Source organism: Halichoeres trimaculatus, unplaced genomic scaffold (assembly GCF_033239565.1).
Source record: "Halichoeres trimaculatus isolate MK-OKI-2021-1 unplaced genomic scaffold, fHalTri1.1 fHalTri1_scaffold_17, whole genome shotgun sequence".
Taxonomy (NCBI): Eukaryota; Metazoa; Chordata; class Actinopteri; order Labriformes; family Labridae; genus Halichoeres; species Halichoeres trimaculatus.
In genome coordinates this window covers 19,890,577-19,910,639 of record NW_027437195.1, presented here as the reverse complement: position 1 = coordinate 19,910,639, position 20,063 = coordinate 19,890,577, and the positions used below count along the sequence as shown (strand labels likewise).

General features: G+C 46.1%; 1 protein-coding gene across 5 annotated transcripts in view; it reads right to left on the bottom strand.

Annotated features, from left to right (window-relative positions):
* Positions 1 to 20,063, bottom strand: part of meis2a (Meis homeobox 2a) — a 198,431-nt gene that overhangs the window by 9,770 nt on the left and 168,598 nt on the right. For all 5 annotated transcript variants that reach the window (XM_074692248.1, XM_074692253.1, XM_074692250.1 and 2 more), the window contains one exon: positions 13,305 to 13,381. In XM_074692248.1, the coding sequence (XP_074548349.1) occupies positions 13,305 to 13,381 (77 nt within the window). The remainder of the gene's footprint in view (positions 1 to 13,304; positions 13,382 to 20,063) is intronic.

Below are 20,063 nucleotides of genomic sequence, written 5' to 3'. Positions count from 1 at the left end.
TCCTTTGACCAGGAAGTGCATGCAAATTAACCCCATGAGGAGGGTGTGTTTTGTGTAAGCAAACACTAATTATGGTCTGCTCAGACGGTGAGGAAGTCTGGGGCTACTGAACCTCCAACACTGATCTACTGTAGTGTCAACAACACTGATTGAATCAGCTCACATGGTCCGAACAGGCCCCCCTGTTACAGTTTATACATAGCTTGCCACCAGACTGAACCCTCAGTATCTGTGGATTTATCATAAACTACCACAAAGGAGCCTTTCACAGACTTCACTCCTCGAAGGACAAAACAGATACAGTAAGAACAAGGACGTTTCCTCCAGCTCATCCTATCAGATAGTTTCCTCTTTTCCTATCCCTTCTTCCCTTCCTTAAGTTAAAACAGGAGTAAAGAGACATAAGCCGGGTGAACATTACCTCACCCCCGTGTTTGATTTAGTGCAGATGTGAAGCAGAGCGAGGCGGGGATCGTTTTTTAGGAACGTCAGAGAGAGGACCCACGTTGAGGGCAGCCACTGTGTTTACATAGTTTTACCTCTTTCTCCTTCTCATCTACCCCCCCCCCACCTCTGGCTCTTTTGTCTGCCTCTCCAAGGGGCACTGTTTCACCTCTCCTCCATGGACTTTCACTGACCTGTTTTTCTTTCCCTTTTTATTACTCCACTCATTGCCCTTTTGTGGCATCCCCCCCTCCTTCAGCCTCATATGAGTAACATTTGCACTGCTCTGTCAGTCTCGCTGTAGAAGTCATTCCTCTCTGAAACCCGGGGAGTACGAGTCATTAAGACTCGAGTGGAAAATCAGACAAAGAATTATATATTTGTGTTGCAAACTGACACGATTTAACGAGCAGCTAATTAAAATAAATCAATAGCACTGCGGCACGCTCACTCTCTGTGTGTCTCTTTTCACTCGCTTGAATTTTCTGTTAGCACCAGAGACAAGATCATTGCCGTGTATAGTGTTGTACTACAAATGGTTTAATCCTTAAAATTAGGCCCCAACATTACATAAACATGGATTTTTATCATGATAAAAGACTGATCTTATATTTGTCTGAGATTAAAACAGAGCAGGGGATTGTTGTTGGTGTTTTTCTTCAGTGAACATTTATGAACTAGCCTCTGATACTAGCAACTCAACTTGCTAATAAGCTTACTTCGCTTACTACTACATGTTGCCTCAGTGCAAAGTGATGACCATGCTGAACTCACGCTAAGCTTTTTATTTTTCGAGCAACATCAGAAGGCTGACTAGCTTTTTAAAGTCAATTAAACAAGTTATGGCTGCTTTACTTTTTCTTTTAGGGTTCAACTGACCTATTGGTGTGGCGAGGTCAAGTGACTGAGCACAGTTGTGAGGCAGCAGCAACACGGACGCCAAGAGTTCAACATTGCCCCTGCTCTTAAAGTGGAAAGGCTGAAATTACTAGCATTGTTTACAAAGTTGACAGCACTCGCAGTTCTTCTCACTGGTCCCACAGGTTGCTAACTAGGGATGGGTACCTTTCACAAATGAAATAATACAGCACCAATGCCTGGTACCTGGCAATCCGTACCAGTACTCAACAGTACCAGTTTTTGGTACTTTTTTTTCCTATTTTGGTAAAAAAATTCAATTTTTTAAATGTTTTTATTGCTTTTCAATTTAACATATTTACTCTTTATTATAGAACCTTATAATGCTGAGTTCATGTCCAGTATGGGAAATCACCTACTCTTCCACTCCCCCACAGTCACAAGGATGCATTTAGGGACCTAAACATGGTAGCTTTTGATTTTTTTGTGAAATGGTACCCAGTACTCTTGACAGATTTAGGTCAATACCTACAAAAGTACCTCAGTCGGTACCCATCCCTTTTGCTAACATTAACCAAACTACTCTGTACAAGCTGCTCTCCTGCTAATGTAAGCTAAGTTAGCTCCTCTAACTACAGAAGCTAGCAGTTACTCAGTAATGTAATGTATTGATATGAAACTAGATTTTGTGAGAACATCGTCAGACACAAAAAACAACTCTTAAACTCACTTACAAACCCCTACTTACTTTTTGTCAATGTGTTATGTTTGTACTGCTTGTTAACATTGTCCAGTGGTGTTAAATAGCTAACTTACTGTTTTTTAACCTATTAACCTAAAGATTGTGGCATCTGTACCTCAAGCATATCACAGAGGGCTCTGTCTCTAAATGTACCACATATACAGCACACTATAATTATATATAATACAGTGTGTACAGTTGGTCACAGTATGAACATAAAATAAAAATGCTGTATTCTCTCTAACCTACAACAGCAAGACAAACAACAAAGGAAACAAACATAGACATCTCTCCCTCTATTTACCCTCCCATCTAACACCTTCTCCCCTCTCCCCCCTTGTCCAGTGAGGGCATGTCACCCCTGGGCCTTGCAGTCCAGCAGCCTGACCCCTGCATGGCGGGCTGTGCGGCCCCAGCTGCTGACTGTCCGTCAAACACCTCCAGTGCAGCGTTGGGCCAGGAAGACCACGCTTGTTGCCCCTTTGATCCGGCAAGCAGCAGCTGCTGCTCCACACAGCAGCACTTTGTTCCTCTGTCTCCTCACCACACTCTGTCCTACGGCACAAAAACACTGAATCGGGCGCAGGAGAGGAGGGAGTGAGAGGCGAGGAGGAAAAAAAATGTGGGGGTTACGGAGGGATGGAGGGGAGGTTGAAAAAAAAAAAAACTTGCCAGTTTTTTCCTCACTACAACATCAACAAGCTCTGACAACGGCAGCAGGGTTTTTCTTGGCCCCGACACAGCTCTCAGGCATCTCCGTCTTGACGCTTCACCCTCCCTTCTCTTTTAAGAGATATGATAGTTATTGTTCAAATCAGCCAGGGTGAATGGAATGGACCGAGGCCAAGCCTGCCCCAGGCGTCAACACACCTGTATGAAAGAGGCCTTATTGTAGCAATGCAGCGTGGCTAACCTGCCCTAGCTCTACCTGTTTTCTGATGTGAGGCAGGAGGGTGGGATCATCTCATCTTTCTCTCTCTGTCTTGCAGACAGTCCCCTAATATCTCCCATTATTAACCTCCCTTTTCCTCAGAGCCTGACACCTCTGCCCTGAATGTTTTTCTGATGCTTTTATTTCTGTGAATGTCACAACCAGACCAAGGAAGAGTTCATCCAAATCCTTTTTTTGCCCCCTTTAGACGCCACCTTATTAGTGCGCAAAGGTGCACTAAAGGTATCGTGTGCCAGCTCGGGCGCTGAGGGAGCAGGAGCTGTATTATGTGTTGTTCAAGGAGCATCTAACATACGTCAATATCAGCCCCTCGTCAAAGGCTCCAGCACATAGCCTATGACAGAGGCCGTCAGCGCTGGAAGGTAGCGCTCATTTCTCATAGGACATCGCCTCACCTTATGGGTGAGCGAGAGCTTCCTGCTTTAATGCAGGGCCAGCAAGAAATAGAATGTAGGCATGCTGGCAAGCTGGCACACACACAGAAGACAATACAAAGAACGAGGAATCAAGCACTATCATTAACCCGGCCTACCCATCAGCCCTCCTGAGATGAGTGGGTGTGCTGAGAGACACCCCCAATGCCCAGATTTCTATTCCTGCGGCCTTTTGGGTTCTTTTATACATCTCTGCAGGAAAGAGCAGGTATAATCTCAGTTTTTAGCCTCTTCCATACAAAAGTGTGACTCTTTTAGCCTTTCCTTGCACTCTCCTTCCATCTATTTTCCCTCACCCTCTCTTTTGTCTCCCTTCCTTCCTCCCTTCTCTCTGCCTGGTAATTGAGAGAGAGGGAGAGATTCCCTGACTCTGTCACTACCCCCTCTTTATTGTCAGATATCAAACAGGGCGGCTTTGTGGATTACCAGGGGAAGCTGATAATGACATGATAGAGGCGTGATATTTCAAACAAAATTGAGTGTCAATTGGCTGCATCGTCTAGGCAACACAAGTGTCTGCGCTGCGGCAGCCAGGAAGGAAATAAGGCCAATCTATTTCCTTTGCCTCATATCAAACGTCTCCTCTTCTCCCTCCTCTTGTAAGACTATAATGGGTTCAGCTCAAAGAAGGAGAAGAAGAGGAGGGTTGCCAAGAGGGGCTCTGACTGTTAGGGCCTTATGCAACACACATGCACGCTTGGGTACACTTCTTAGTGTGCAGACATGAACTTGGGTTCTTAAATCTCAAACGCATTAGCAGAAGTAGGAGGCACTGAAAGGTTGCAAAGGGAAGGAGTCATCCAACTCTGCAGAAATGTGTACACACACTCAGACACACACACGACTGCTCTGCATCTCTTTTATCGTAGCTTTTATCCGTCAGCTCTGGTGAATTCAGCGCAGTTAGAGCAATTAAAAAGTGACACCTAAACCTTGTGGATAGGCTGTCGAAATACTCCAAATCCCGGGTTTAGGAGCTGTTGCACAAACTGTCTTGAAGAGCCAGACCACTGGGTGCAGGACCATGTGTGTGTGTGTGTGTGTGTGTGTTTAGAAAGGGATTTCCCCTCCCGCTGGGATGTCATCATCTTCATCATTGTGTCTCTGGCGTGTGAGTGAGTGTTTCCACCGAGCACATTTCCATGATGTGTCTGACTCCAGTGTGTTTGCATCTCACACATACTGGTGACCATGAGAGTCCTCGGTCAAATGTTGCCTCCGACTTCCCTTCTGAATAATTAATCAGAGTTTCGATTGCACATAATCGCTCTGACATACATTGAGTGTGAGCACACGCAGACACACATGTGCAAGGACGCTCAGAAGCAGAGTTTAGGGCTGAAAAAAGGGCCCCGGCCGGCAGCAGGCTGGTGTTATAAATAGCTGTTGTTTGTGGAGGGGACTGCTGGCAGAAGCAGCAGTGACACTGTGGAGCAGACCACAGGGACTCTGATGTGCCTGGTGGCCTGAAGCAAGCCCTCTGCCTCTCAGATCAGCCTCGCACACTGACTGTGAGCAGCTTTGACCGGCCTCCTTCATATGCGACAGCCTTGAAACAAATACAGAGATCTCTATGAGTCACAAAAGCCACATTCAATTCAGCTCCACTGCAGAATGTGGAGCTGGAATTTCAGTCTGCGTGCTGTCATGAGCGATCTCCTCATGAAGGGTTTAGAAATAAGCTCAAAATAGAGATGACCTCATTCCTGAGGAATGTTTTATTTTGCAGGTTAAATATCAAAAGCAAACATGCTATTTTTAAAACCGAGTGTTTCATGTTTTTACAAAATCGTCCTAAAATGTGCCATCTCTTGATCTATCTTTAATGATGGTGATGGTGCAGATATGTCACGGAGCACATGCCCTTCACTCTTACCAGAGGGAAAAAAAGTGATTCCCTCTCTGCTGCACATGCTCACACAGTCTCCAAATTGAAACATCATCACCAGTAATGGGAGGTATAAATATTCATAAGCCTGGAAGGAGAGGAAAAACCCAAGATTAGGGTAATATACTCCTCATTGTTCTCTGTATCTCTGCATCTTGTTATGCATGTTATAGCACTGGCTAATAGCGGCTAATTCTCCCAGCTAGCTGTGATAACTTCATCAAAGTGCATGCATGCATGTGTGTTTCTGCGTAAGTCACGTCTCTCCTAAATTGAAAATTACCAGGTTTGATCGGGAGAAGATTTTTGGGCTGCTTTCCAATTAAGATGGGATTGTTTTTAAGCAAAGAGGCCCTCGGATTCACCCCTACTGCCTCTTCCTCCCCCTTTTTCTGCTTGGCACTGACTCCACTGATATCTCATCCATAACAGGCCTGAACTGGGGCAAAGCATGGCTTAAACAAACAAAGGGCTGTATTGATTTATAGGGTCCTCCATGATGGGCTTATTGGCCTGCGTCTCAAAGCCACAGAGGGCACGAGGCCATGAATCACAGATACAGAGAATACACACAGACCAACACACACACACACACACACACACAACAGGTAAGGCTAACACATGGGAGCATTGTTGAGGATGTGATTACACCCCTCTCTTCTTCTTCGTTTCTGAAGACACCCTTTCATTGTGTCTTTAAGGAGGGGAAGCAAGGTCAGCAGGGGTTGTTTTCTGAACATGACACCAGAAAAGCAAAGCAAAGACAGGAGAGCATGCTTATTGACATGCTGTTACTGTATACCCAAACTCACCGAGGGAGGGAGGAGGAGAGGAGGAGGAGGGAGAAAGAGGGAGAGAAGGGGAATGTAAAGTGTGAAAGAGACAGATAAAGACAAACAGAGGGAAAGAGGGAGAGAAGGAGCATGCCTGGACAGAGAGAAAATACCTGCTGGAGGTTCACAGAGTTTAAAGAGCTCAGGCAAAGAAGGAGCTCCTGTCCTCTCTGGCTCCAAACACACACACACACACACACACACACACACACACACACACACACACACACACACACACACACACACACACACACACACACACACACACCACACACACACCCTCAAGGCCATTCTGTTACACCTGGTCACCTTTATCCCTTTTAAAGTCCCCTAACACACCTATACCCCTCCCTGATGAAACGTTCACACAACATTCATCCAAATGCATCCAAAACTAATACATACACACACACACGCGCACACACACAGCTCCTCTGGCTATCTCCCCAGCAGATAAAACTAATTATACCAAATCTACTCTGTCAGGTTGTCTGATCCTCTGGGGTCCCGGCTTAAATCCCCTCTCCTTCTCTCCCTCTGAGTCTTTAAGTCACACGCTGCAGAAAGACAAAGAATCTGACCTCCGTAGGAAAAACATAAACAGAGTGACCAGCCGTAAAGACACGTACAGCAGCACAGCAACTGATGGCGAGAACAGACCTAAACAAACATCAATCTGACTTGTTTGCTGGGTTGATTATTATTCAAATAAACAGCTAAAAAACAAATCTAAAGCCAAATTTTATGTCAAACAAAATGCATGACATCACCCTAAAACACAATCCAAAGGACTTATGCACCTATTCAGACGCCTAGTCCCTCTGTTGGCACTTGCTGTTGGCACCCATGTAAGCCTCAGAGTGAAATAACAGGCCAACATCACAGGCTTTTCCAGCTGCACAGCCTCGAAAGCTCACGGAGAGAAAACCATTCGTCCCAATGCGCTCTAAAGGCAAATGGAAGCTCATAAACAGAGACTTGACTGTATAGACTTTGCATTTTATCTTTCAGCAGTTCCCCCCTCTTTTATGAGCCAGGGACCCCTATAACAGGGCGGAGAAGGATGAGAGAAGCTGGAAGGATGGAAGCGAGTGAGTGAGTAAGTGCGTGAGAGAGGTAAGGATGCTAGGACAGAAGACGGCGGCAGAAGAAGAATAAGAATGAGGCGCAGGTTGAGACGGAGGAGAAGTGGGGTCACAAATCTTGCTGCTATTCTAGTACGTGACATCTTCGCTCGTTTGAGGCTGCTCATTAACAAACAATACTGCTGTGAAATTGGTTTAATGACAAAGTAATAAAATTGCTATTCTGCTCACAGATGGCCTCAGGCGCAGGGAGATTCTGGCAGGCTTACTGTGGCTGCCCGCGTGCATTAAGCTGCTTGTTCATGAAAACAGCATCCTACACTTTCCTTCTTGCCATCACCCAACCTTCCTTTCTTCCTTCCTTTCTTTCTGTCTCTTCTCCCTCTTTCTTTATAAGTTCATTCTCTTCCAGCAAATGAAATAATCTACTTTCCCTCCCTTGTATTCTCCTTGAATTCTCCCTATCCCACACTCTCAACCTCCTGCTCTCAGCCCCTCTCCTATCCGTGTCTCTCCCCAGTTCTCACCCCTAGTGCAGAAATTACCATCTTAAAATGAGAAGAAAAAAAGAGAGTAGTCTCGCCCACGCAAAAGCAGCTCGACTTTATTTCAAACGCGGAGCCCTTGTTATTAAACGACCCACCAATAAAACCAAGCCGTTGAGGAATAAAAGAGCCAAAAGGAGCAGAGAAGTACAAAGACCTCCCTCCTCCCATCCCTCTCTAATGCTCCTTCTCTAATGCCTCTTTCAGCTCTATCTTGCTTCGTCTGGCTTCGCTCTCCTTGCATGCCATCTTTGTTGGGAGAATTCCACTGCCTTGTAGAGTCTTGTAATGGGAAAACATGTAAAAAAAAAAAAAAAAAAAAAAAGGCAACTCATTTTTCTGGACATGATTGCCAGACAGTGCCAATTTTGCTAAAGCAGCACCTGTTTTTCATAACACCGTACCCACTCAGGAGTCGGCACACAGGCTGGGGCTGGCGTCCGTGCCACGCTTTGACCCGATGTGCCCCGAGAAAGAAGGAGTAAACCTATCAGCAGAAGCTATTCAGTACTCATCTGGCGTTTTCTGTGAGTACAGCATGTGTCGAGATTGCACCAGGAACAGATATTTGGATGTGTAACAAGTGAAATGAAAAACAAAATGAAACCTGCTACAACAGGGAGCCTGTTCTGGTTTACTCTGCCAATAATGAAAATATGTTTTTTCCAAATGCTGCTCTCCCTCCAAAACAGATAAAATGGGATTATTATTACAGCATCAAGAAAAGCAGCCAGATCAAATGAACTTAGCTGGTAGGGGGTGATGGTAGGGGGGCTGGCACTTGGGATCTGACAACAGAGTCAATTCTGCTAATTAACTGCCAATTAGCGGTCCCTAAATGAGAGGGATCATGATGCCTGTGTTGGCAGCGCCCCGATAGTCTTTCTCTCTCCCTCAGACTCTCATACACACTCATAGATGCACACACCAACATGCGTACACACACAGCCGCAACCTCTCCACACTCCGGCTGTATATTTAGAAAGCCGGGGGGGGCAGAAGATGGCCACTGCCGGGAGTCCCTGGTTGGAGCCAAAAAAAGCCTGACATTTCCATCTGGGTCAAAGTTAGACAGATAACCAGCAACTTCAGTCAACTAGCCCACCAGGAAAAAAGAGGCAGAGGAGTGAAGGAGAGGAGGCAATGTGGAGTACAGTAAGAGGAGTGAAACGGGACCTCGAAAGTCTGTGGGAGATTCATAAGACTTAAATCCTCATAAAGAATGTGGAAAAACAGGCGGCTGGGCCGGCTTCACAGCTTTGTGTTACATTTGGAAAATATTAGTTATTATTTTGCATTTCATAATAGGCTTGCCCGCCAAACCAGAGGATCATAAAAAAATCATAAAAATCATAAAAGCCAGTGTTCCTTAGTGTCTCATTGGACCGAGGAAGAGGGTGGAAAATGCTTCGCTAAGTAGAAGAACAAATTTGGCTTCATTTTTTTTCTTCGCTTTCTTGTTCTTGAGCTTTTGCAAATAAATGTGTTACTAACAATCTGCATTTGAACCTGCTGCCTCTGTTTGGTGCATTAAACTCTGAGAAGTCTGGTCCATGGAGGGTGGGGAGGGGGAGGGGGAGGTGAAGGAGAAAAAGAGAGATGGGGAACGATGATCTGAGTGGGAACGGGGAGCATGCTGTGAGGAGAGTTGCAGAGCAGTCAGCTTGGAGCTAGCTAAACTCGTTTATCCGCATGCTGTGCTACAGCAGGATGCAATCTGGGAGGAGAATCTACAACTTATGTAGATGGGCGAGAGTTGAAAAGGCTTTTTAAGTGCAGTATCCTTTTAACCTCTGGTTTAATTGCTCAGACTCACCTGCACACACTGGATAAGGAGGATGCTAACGTATACAGGGTGTGTATTGAGGGATTTGGTGCAAACAGGTAGCGTCTCTTTTTATTGCGAGGACACAAAAACAATCAGTGCACCGTCTCCTGCCTTGAATGGCCACAGAGATTGAGCTAATTTCATCTCCTCAGTGGGCACAGGCCGCTTGGCGCCGTCGTCTGGCGGATATCCTTCCCTTATCATGTGACCTGTGCTCCGACTGGGGGCAAAGGTTGGCTCTGATCCGCCCCTGTGTCTTAATAACTCACTCATTGTATTCCTTTCTGCCGCTAATTAGAGCCTCTCCCCTGTGTGTGCGTGTGTGTATCGGTGTGTGTGTATGTGTCTATGCGTGTATTCCCCCCTGGGCTGTAGAGAAGAGGCAGAGAGGTAAAAATAGAGTGTGGCTTATTGCCCTCTTTATTGTTATTAGTGCTCCAGTGGCACAGCAGTCAGTCATCATAGATGCCAAGAACTGACATATTCTCTGTCTCACTCTCTGCCATTAAAAGGACCAACCGGCTGCCTGTGAGATGAGGGAATAATGAGGGGACGATTTCCTTCCTTTTTTTAGCCGCTGTTTCTCTCAGTCATCTGTCATCCGCGTCATTTCTCAGGCCCATGTAATAATCCTGCGTGTTATGTTCGCTCTATGTGTCTATGTGTGTGTGAGTGCCAGGATAGCTGTCGGTGTGTGCATTTATGGCAGTGAGTGAAGCCACATCGTGCTGGGTCTGACGCTGACACATGAAAGGATTCGGTCAGGCCCCATTTAGCCCAGACTGATAGCGGGGGACAGCAGGAGGTGCTGAGGCAGCCAAAATAACGCCAGCAGATACTGTAAACTGTAAACGCTTCTCCCTCTTCCTCCTCACTCACACCTGCCGAATGCCTCGTGTGACATGGCCCTCACCTTTTTCCAACACAATCTTAAACAAATGCAATCACATGTCGGACCACTCCCCACTTCTGTTAGCATGACGCCAGTTGTCTCAAATGTAAGCAGAGCAAACACGCTACTTAATGGTGAACTAATGGCGTCCTGACACACTGTATACACACATTACATCTCATGCACATACTGAGTAAGCATGGGGCTCCATTAGTTATAATGTGCATAACACACACACACACTCAGGGTACTATTAGCTGGATAATCAAGTCCTCCTCCTCATCTGTTCAACACTGCAGCGCTGAAATTGTGGACTTTAACCTCGTCCTTTGTTCCTTATTAGCATCACACTGCTAATGGGGTGTGGGCTACAAACAGGTGAAGCTGCCAGCTAATATTAGAGACCAGATATAGAGAAGCAGGCGGAAGGTGTGTCTTAGTATAGTCAGAAGGTTTTCTGTCTAGTTTTGTTTTCTGTGCGTACAGGTGAGCTGCAGGTAAAGCTAAAAGGAGGTGTTGGTGTGAGGGTACAGTTCAGGGTGGAGGTCTGACGGGCTAAGTTTTGAGAAAGAGCATCATACACTGTCTATTGACTATCACACAGAGCACCCTTGTGCCCTCGTTGGGCTGCGATTGTGCCGGCGGACAAAGCCCTGATTCAGCACATCCTTTCCCCGAGGGAGAGCTCTGGAAACCGAAGACGGCGGCGATCCCCCTCCCTCCTCCCACCCGCTCCCCGCTCATCCTCTGCTGCTGTCTTTCCCCTACCTCTGTCTATATCTCCCTCCCTCTCTGTCTCTGTCTCTCTTTGGCCAGTAACATGGCAGCGTTCATGCATCAAAGGGAGCCACAGAACAATGTGAGGGCCCAGCCAGGAATTTGAAGAGCTTTTTTTTTTTTTTTTTTTTGAAGGAAACAGGAATTTCATGTGGCAGAGTTTGGTCACATCCTGGGTGGACAGCAACCACTGGAAGCAGAAGCAGAACACTCACAAACAGCACGAGCACAGCCCAAGCAAAGCCAAATGTAGCCTGCTAAAGAAGTTCAAGAGGGGATAAAACTTCATTCTCCGTTCCTTTCTCATCTTAAACTCGCTGTGAAATAGCTGAAAACAACCCAGAATGAACCAGCGGTAAACCAGCTTGAGTCAGAGCTTCTCAAATGACTTTATTTGTGGAAATTGATTCCTGGTGTTTTTGTTAACACTCCTGCTGCTACATTAATACACAGAGTCATAACCACCTATGAGTACATGCATGCTTTAGTACGCGTGCATGTGTTCATGAGGATGTCACCCTGCATGAGATTCCCTGAGACCTCTTTATAAATGGATCTGAGGCATTTCAGCACCAGGCTTGGATTTCATGGCCTCCGAGAAGGCAGCGACTCTTCCTATATCTATCTATGTCTCTGTCTATTTCTTTCTCTGGTTCCCTCCCTCCCTTTCCTCGCAGGTTTGCAGACTATTTCTGCATTAATCACCATGACACAGGCAAGGCAACTCAATTTTCTGCTCCTGTAGGTAAGGTGCGTGGCGTCCCGAAACGGTGGCACGAGGCATGAAACAGGCAAGCGGGGGCTAATCTTTGGTTACTGGTGTAATTGAAATGCTATCCACACTGTAGGGTGCATTAAAGTCTGATAACAGCGGTTCCTGTGGCCAATTTAAGTAGCTTGACTTCTCCTGGCTTGAAGGGAAGAAAGAAAAGGGTGAGGGAGAAAGAGAGTGAGGGACACAGACAGAGAAAGCAGAACTGGGAGGAGGGTGGGGGCGAGGGTGGGGGCTGATAGATAAGGCCGACAAACCAGGCTAATTCTCCAGGCATGTTTCTCATTGTGATCCAGAAAAAAATGAGAAAAAAATGTATCAGAGAACCAAAAAATCAATTGACCCTCGGGTGGCTTGTCAGCCTGTGAGTCTGATAAACCTAAAAGCTTCGTTAATGTCGGCCCGCCTGTACCCAACAGATAGAGCACTTTGTAAATGAACCGGCTTTGATAAATATATTAAGGAAAGCTGTGAATAAAAGGCACAGACTTGTCATTTGTAAATAGAACCCCCGCTACATGGAATTAGAATGATAAAATGGGGTTCCATATAATTAAGTTTGTGTAAGACCTGAAATCCGTGCAAATACCTTGCCGGAAATTTGAAAGGAAGCTGTCAGTTCAATTAATCTGAACATCACCCTGAGAATGTACTGAACAAAATTAAGCTGCAGATAAAACCTGGGCTAGTATTTTGATAAGTAATTCCTGTATCATTTCTTTGCTTCTGTGATCATTTTATTTAATCCACCACCCCCAGTTATGTGCTAAGCCATCTACAAAGGCCCTGCTGGCCAGGCCACCAAAACCTTAATCCACCATATAGCTGCGTGTAAAACGGGGAGGGGGTGGAAGGCAGTTTTTGCCTTTTGTGGGGGCACCAGTAGTGGTGCTAGGTATGGTTTTAGGATGGAAGGGGTGGGGTTGGTGTGGGGGCTGAAGGATAGCTTATGATGTCTTTCCTTTCTCCCTCAAACATATCCCTCAAATACATGCGCGTCTCACCACAAAGGCCGGTGACTTAGCCGCAGAACACTCCACCGATAACAGCGGAACATCCTGCTAGCTTACATATAATAACGCTACAAAGGTTGTCAGTGTGTGTGCATTTGCTGCGTGTGTCTATTTGCCACGGGGAGGGCTAAACATAAACGGTTTTCACACTTGGCGGCAAGAGGGAGGCGAAGGCTTTTGAAAAATGAAAGGCAGAGCGATGCTGGTGGTGGAGATAGGGCAAGCGGAAATCTTGACTCACCAGTTGTTTACTTGTAAGATGGTGAGGCCCGTGTCTTGGGCTAGCTGCTTCTTCTGCTCTTCAGATGGGTACGGGTGCTGCGGAGGCAAACGGAGAGAAAGAGAAAACACACATGAGCGCCGCTGACATTCAGATTAACATAAATATTCACGCGTGTAAACGTTTGTAAAGAGGAGGCCACAAGCTCCGAGTCAGGTTCCTGGCAGTTGCCCATTACTGTATGTATTCAATATGTTCTCGTGTTTGTTGCATTGTGTAACCCAAGACTGCACCTTCTCCTGACCTCCACCCAACCCTGCCTCTCCCTCTGCACAGTATAGACATTCAGAGCATACACGTGTCCACCCACTCATCAACACACACACACACACACACAATTCAGAGCTAAACCTGTCAGAGCTGGCCGAACAAGTTTGTCAAAACTGTCAACTGTGATAACCCCCTTCTCTAACCCCACCCCGCCCACACACAAACAACATATAGTGCTCCAACCCAGCATATGCTCATACAGGACTTTTTAAAGCAGATCCAGTGGTGTCGGAGAATCCTTTTATAAAACCCAGCAACAGAATGAGTGGGTGCAGATTTGCTGCGAATACATTTATCTTTCCTTGAATGTCTGACATGTTATCCTGGTGGTGGCTCTTTCATAGAGAGCAGCAGAATACAGGCTAATGCTGAGAGAACAGAATGCTGTGAAATCTCCTCCACAGCCCAGCCAAGATTTTTACCTGAAAATGTAATTCTGCGACCCGGGCTGCAATGATACTATTTGTGTCAGGTCCAATCTAGAGAACATGGGCTGATATAAATGGCAGACCTTGGGCTGCCTCTTTCTCCCTCTGGGCCTGCTATGAAGCATGACAAAACAACAGTGATCGCTGGTGACAGATGTCTTTAAGGGCCAGATTAGGAGTCGGGGCGCACGCAAACGAAACAAATGAGACACTATGTGTTTCATTCAGCCGCTGTAGACAGACAGCGTGCGTGTACACAGAGAAACAGAAATACACACACACACAAATATTCACAGACATGACACCTGCAAATCACAACACACAAAAATGCCTTTTTTTAAAAGTGACACTTAAATCCTCCTCTGGTTTCAAGCTCCATTAACGCACATTCTTCCCCCTCAAGGAAAACACCTTTCGCCTCACGACTTAAACCTTTCCCCTTCTTCTTCTTCTTCTTCTTCTTCTTCTTTTTTCTCTTAGCTCCTCTCCTCCTCCACACTCCCTGAGAAAGCAAATTCCATAAAGCCTGCTAACGTCTGCTTGGCTTGTGTTAATTGAATTCACTTTTAACATGAAATGATAACAAATGCTCAAGAACTGTTTTCTCATTTGCGGCTGGAATAATTGATGTAAGTGAGGTTTCATATCAGGAGAGGGGAGGATTTCCGCTTTCAGGTAGCACTGTCTCCTCTAAACGTGGTCGGTTTTAATTAAAGGAGAGATGAAAAAATGGTTGGAGGAATGTGCTCAATTAATAACAAACAAGGCTGAGATTGGACAAATAATGAGCCCTGGCTAATCTGATTTGTACTTGTGTACGCAGTTCCTTTTAATATGCTCAAATCATCAACAAAGGAAAGACGATAAAGCTGGAATAGAAATACATTTTTTGATTGCTTGGTGTTGACGTTTTTTTGGCAAGCAAAGAAGTGCAATTTCTTTGGGTATCTGTGTGCGTGCAAATATGTCCGGGTGTGCAAACATGTCCAAAGAGCATCCTCATGTGCATGTGTGTAATAAGAGTCCTGCTGTTTTGCCCCTCCCCCCTCACACTCCTGGGTTTCCTGGGCGTTTTCACATTAGCTCTGACCTCGGTCACCACCAAAACAAGCCCGCAAATAGAACGCACACTCCCTCCTACTTGGATTTTATACACTAACATGTACGCATATGTATGCTGCATACACAAATTGAGATGTGGGATGATGTGTTGTGGTGGTGAGAGGGAAGGGGGGCAGAGACCTAAATTGGATATGGTAGTGGGTCATCTACATTGTATTAAGGCTTCCTCAGCCTCTCAGGCCTGGACCTGGTCATCAATCCCCGACTGTCAGCCGGAGCGCGCTTTAGCTTGGTGATAAATACGCCGGCCAGCGGCGTAGCTCGTCCGGCAGCCACCACGTAATGAATGGTTTGAACAAACAAGAAAGATGTCTCATCAAGGAGAGTGGGGACGTTAAAGCCCCCCTAGCACATGAAACCCCTGAGTAAGGAGATTTACTCCAACCACATAGACACAGCGGTGAAAAAATCCTATTTGGTTCAGCTCATACCCTCTTCCAGTCTGCTCCTCGCTCCCTACGTCAGACTAGATCGCTCTTCTGCAACCCCGATACTTGCAACACACACACACAAAGATGCACAGAAAATGCCTCCTTCCTCATCAACTCCTCCTGCCTCACCCCCTCCCTCCTTTTCTCACACACACACACACACTTTTTATAGCTGTGACTGCAGGCCACCCACACTTTACGCTGTGGCAGCTTTTGCTCAAAGCATGGTGAATTTTCAGCTACAGAAAATGGTGTGTGGTGGCAGTCACACACACACACACACACTCACACACACACGGTCATGAGAAGTGAGTCGGCATGGTGGGCCTTGTGGTTACAAGGCTGCAGCAGCCGTGAAATTGGAGAACGGCTATTTAGACCTCTGAGTAACCTCTTGATGTTAATTGCTTCAGTAAAAAAAAAAATAAATGTATCTACATCACCCAGTAGGCCGGAAAAAAATGATGAGGGAAACACGAGATTAAACTGTGAGTGAATTAAGAAAACATCAAATCAGAGGGCTAAATCAGTGTCTAATGGGTTTCTTCCTGGAGATGTCCTTCTCTTCCCTCAGGAGACAGTATGACATGCTTATTTAATGGATGAAACACAAACACAGGGAGAGATCAAAGATGGTATTGATAATCTCCCCCACTAGCTTTGGATCCACTCAATATGTTCAGTTACAAACACCAAGGCCAATATCCTTAAAAGAGGATTGACCGCAAAACGTAAAACAGACGGTCTATAAATAATTAGAGCCAGAAATGAGCAGCTCCAATTTGCCGGCCACGATCGAAACAGCTCTGTTAATTATGCCTGAGCCTGTTAATGGCGCGAGTGTGCACTTTCCTGATGCGCGAGAGTTGTCCAATTCCAATCTGACCTAGAAAGGCAGAGGCAAGCATCAACACAAACACATAAACACAGGTGGATCACACTCTGCCAGACATGACAATCGAATTGTGTGTGTGTGTTAGTGTGTGTTAGTGTGTGTGTGACTGCTGGCTAAATTACAGGGTGTGATGCTCCCTGTGCTCTCTGATAGTGCTGGATGTAATGGCCCCTGTGGTTGCAGAACATTACAAGCTAAAGGTAGCTCCATCATCCGCTGTGCGCGCTCCTTAAACCCCCCCTGAGCCCAGCTTGGCGTTTTCACCATACACAATAACCACATCTACTGATGGACCCACTCTCACACGACACACACACACCTTGCGCTCACGCCCTCTCCCCATCTACAACCTCAACATACAGCTCGCCATACATCACATTCATACTCTCCTGACACCTATTTGCTGCCGTCGTCAAATCCCACAGCCCGATCATTATCCCAGCAGCTCCATTCTCAAACCCCCGCCCGCCCGCTTCTTCTCACCCCTGTCCAACCTCCCCCCACGGCACCACCGCTGCTCACCCAACCTGCAGCCCCCTTGCCTGAGAGGCTGGTGGACCCCATTGATGAATGACATCATCAGCATGTGACATGAGTTATAGAGCCAGGTCGCAAGGTTGCTGTGGCTTGCAAAACCTATTCCATGCTAATGACTCCCAGGAAATCACAGGCCATTGGCTGTTTACCCCTGGTTCTCATGGTAACACAGGGGATTTGCTGATCGTGATTGGTGTGATTTGGCCTCAGCTAATGTAGTCATTTATATTTTTATTCTGTGCATGTAACTTTTTCAAATTAGGAGTCTTATTTCCCAGGAATTATTGTGAGGTTGTTGTTTTACAGCGATACCATTCCCCTTTCATATACGCCTTTCTCGCATTGATTGGAATCTTATTTGTTTTTAATCAAAGTGACTGCAGGCTGATAATAACCCTCACTGTCAGAAAATAACGCAATCAAATATAGGAATGACATTTTTAATATGGAGACCGTGCTGAGTTGGGGTAAGATTGGCACATTTTAAATATGAAAGTTGCCGTTGTTAATAACAGCACAATTGGCTTTCTTTGACAAATGACAATGAGATTGAATGCATATCTGCATTACTGAGAGATCAAACAGATATGACAAATCAATCCAGTGAGAGTTTGTGGAATCCTTCGCGAGTGTTTACGACGCGCAGAGCGATATGAGGCGTTTCGGTGCGGTTCAGTGACAGATCTTGAGGTTTGAATTGAGAGATAAAGTTAATTATTTCTGTTGAGGAACTTCAAATAGATTGGCAAGTGACAATTAAAAATGGAGTGTCACATTTCTTTCAATGCTCTAGATCTGATAGTTGAAGTACATCTGAATAAGTCCAATCATTATTTGAAGCATAGTGGAAGAAAAATGTTTAAAATGAGAAAATGATTTACTTTATTGTTGTGAAAAGGATGGAGACATCTAAAGGACAGGAAAGGGCTGCAGGTTGGATTTATACCTATCCACCTGCTTTCAGGATGGCAGTCTGTGAATGAGCTGGACTGGCACCTCAGCAGGTGGCTTTTCTTAAGGCTTGTTTTATTTTTTTGTCAAGGCACTTAAAGAGCTTCCTGACAACAGTCTGAAAACAGGCAAGAATGCCTCATGTCTCAGTGTTTCAACCCTTTCGCACTCTCACACACGCAGACTCACACAGATACAGCCAGCTTATAAACAGCCCTCACATGATGCCAGCCCACGACGCACACGCACTGCATGCCAACCTCTGATAACAGCAAATGAAAGTACATCCATATCTACACCTCACACCATCTGCATTCAGAACATACCGCTGCACTCCTGTCTCCCTCACTCCAGACACCACAGCTTCCACAATAAGTGTAAGGGCTCTCAGCGGACTGCCCTCTGACAGTAAAACGGCGATGATTGCAAATACAAGGCAAGGACTGGCAAGGCCCGCGGCATCTATTATAGAGCAAAAGGGCCCCCAGTCTGTCTGTCTGCCTCTCTGACTGACTGGCTGGCTGGCTGGCTGGTTGGTTGGCAGTGCATCAGTACTACTGCTGCTGTTGCTGCCATGGCCCGCCACAACAATTGCTGGCTGGGCTCCTGAAGCCAGCTCCTGGACCTCGGCCAGCAGCCTGTTTGCTCTACACCATTAATTTATGTTCACTGGAGATGGTGCAAGGTTGTAGAGAAGCTCTACGGCATAACTGCCCCCGCTCGCCTGCCAAGCTACGGTAAGAGTAAAGCGGGTGAAGGAGGGAGAGGGTGAGGAAGGAACCCTGGAGGATATGTGAGATACAGGCATCTGATTGTACCAAGCTGCATGAGGCTAAATAGCAATCACTCCCACACAATCCCAATGCACCTCCAGACTTTACGCATCGACCAACGAGAGGGAGAGAGATGTTTTTCCAAATGCTATCATGCATATTGATAATAAAGTATCACTTTTATCCAATAAAGAAAACAAAACTGGGAAAACTGTAATCATTATTTGGATAAATTCCACCAAAGACTCCTGACTCCTAATAGATGTTGGAGTTTGCCAACAGTTGTGTACACAAACTGTGAGTGCGCTGTGTTGTGGACCTGGTCTCGTTTGTGGCCCGCAGCCATAGAGATGTGCCTATTTAATCGTCAGATCAAGTTCATGGCTTCTTTTTCCACCACATGGCTTTCAAGAGGAGGAATACGATCCCTTCATCCTTACATAGGGGGCCTGCCCTTCTCTCTGTCTCCGTCTCTCCCTCTTTTCTGTCCATCTTTCTTCCTCCCGCTGTACTCCACACAGGCCCCAGCAGCTATCCCTTTCCTTTCTCCATGCATGCTAACCCATCTGGCCTCGTCTCGTATCCTCTCTTCACTCAAACCTCTTCTTCTCTTCCTCTCCTCTCATCTCATCTTGTCCACCCCCCTGCCTCTCACTCCACCGACCAACTAACCCCCCCTTTTCAAAGTTTCCGTTGAAGCTTTAAGCCAGGTCCTAGAGGGCAGGAATTTGGCCTGGTTTTTCAGACCAGTCTGTTGGCTTTGTTGTGGTAACTGCCTGCTCAGGGGCACCCGGCTCTGTTCTGCTGCTCCGCTCTCAAACTCGCCTGATGTCAACACATAGCCATGCTCGCTGCTCTGAAGAAATCCTGCTAACATCTTGTTGCAATGACTTCAGCTGAGTCAAAGGTTCATCTTCCTTTGGAACACTGTACCCCATAAAAGTAAAAGGAATAACTCTGTTTTTAATGTAATTCTAAAAAGCAAATCTGTTATTGACATCTCTATGATAATGTTTATAGAGAGGCCTGGGTCTGCTGGAGCTGTGAGGGACTTTAAGGGCCCATAAGCAGATCATTAGAGGCTTGGTGGGCCTGTCAAAGCAAGAGGACCCACCCACTTTGCCTGCATGTCCACACCACTTGTCACTGTTGCCGGTCATAAAGTCATTGGGAGCACATGCTAAAGCTAATGTGAGTGACCGGGCTAAGCCTCTGAATAAACACCAGCGCTGGTTTAATGACGTATGCACACATTGTAAAAAAGCAATGATTTTCTGAGCAGAGGCTTGGCATGAGAAAACCTTTAGCATGGA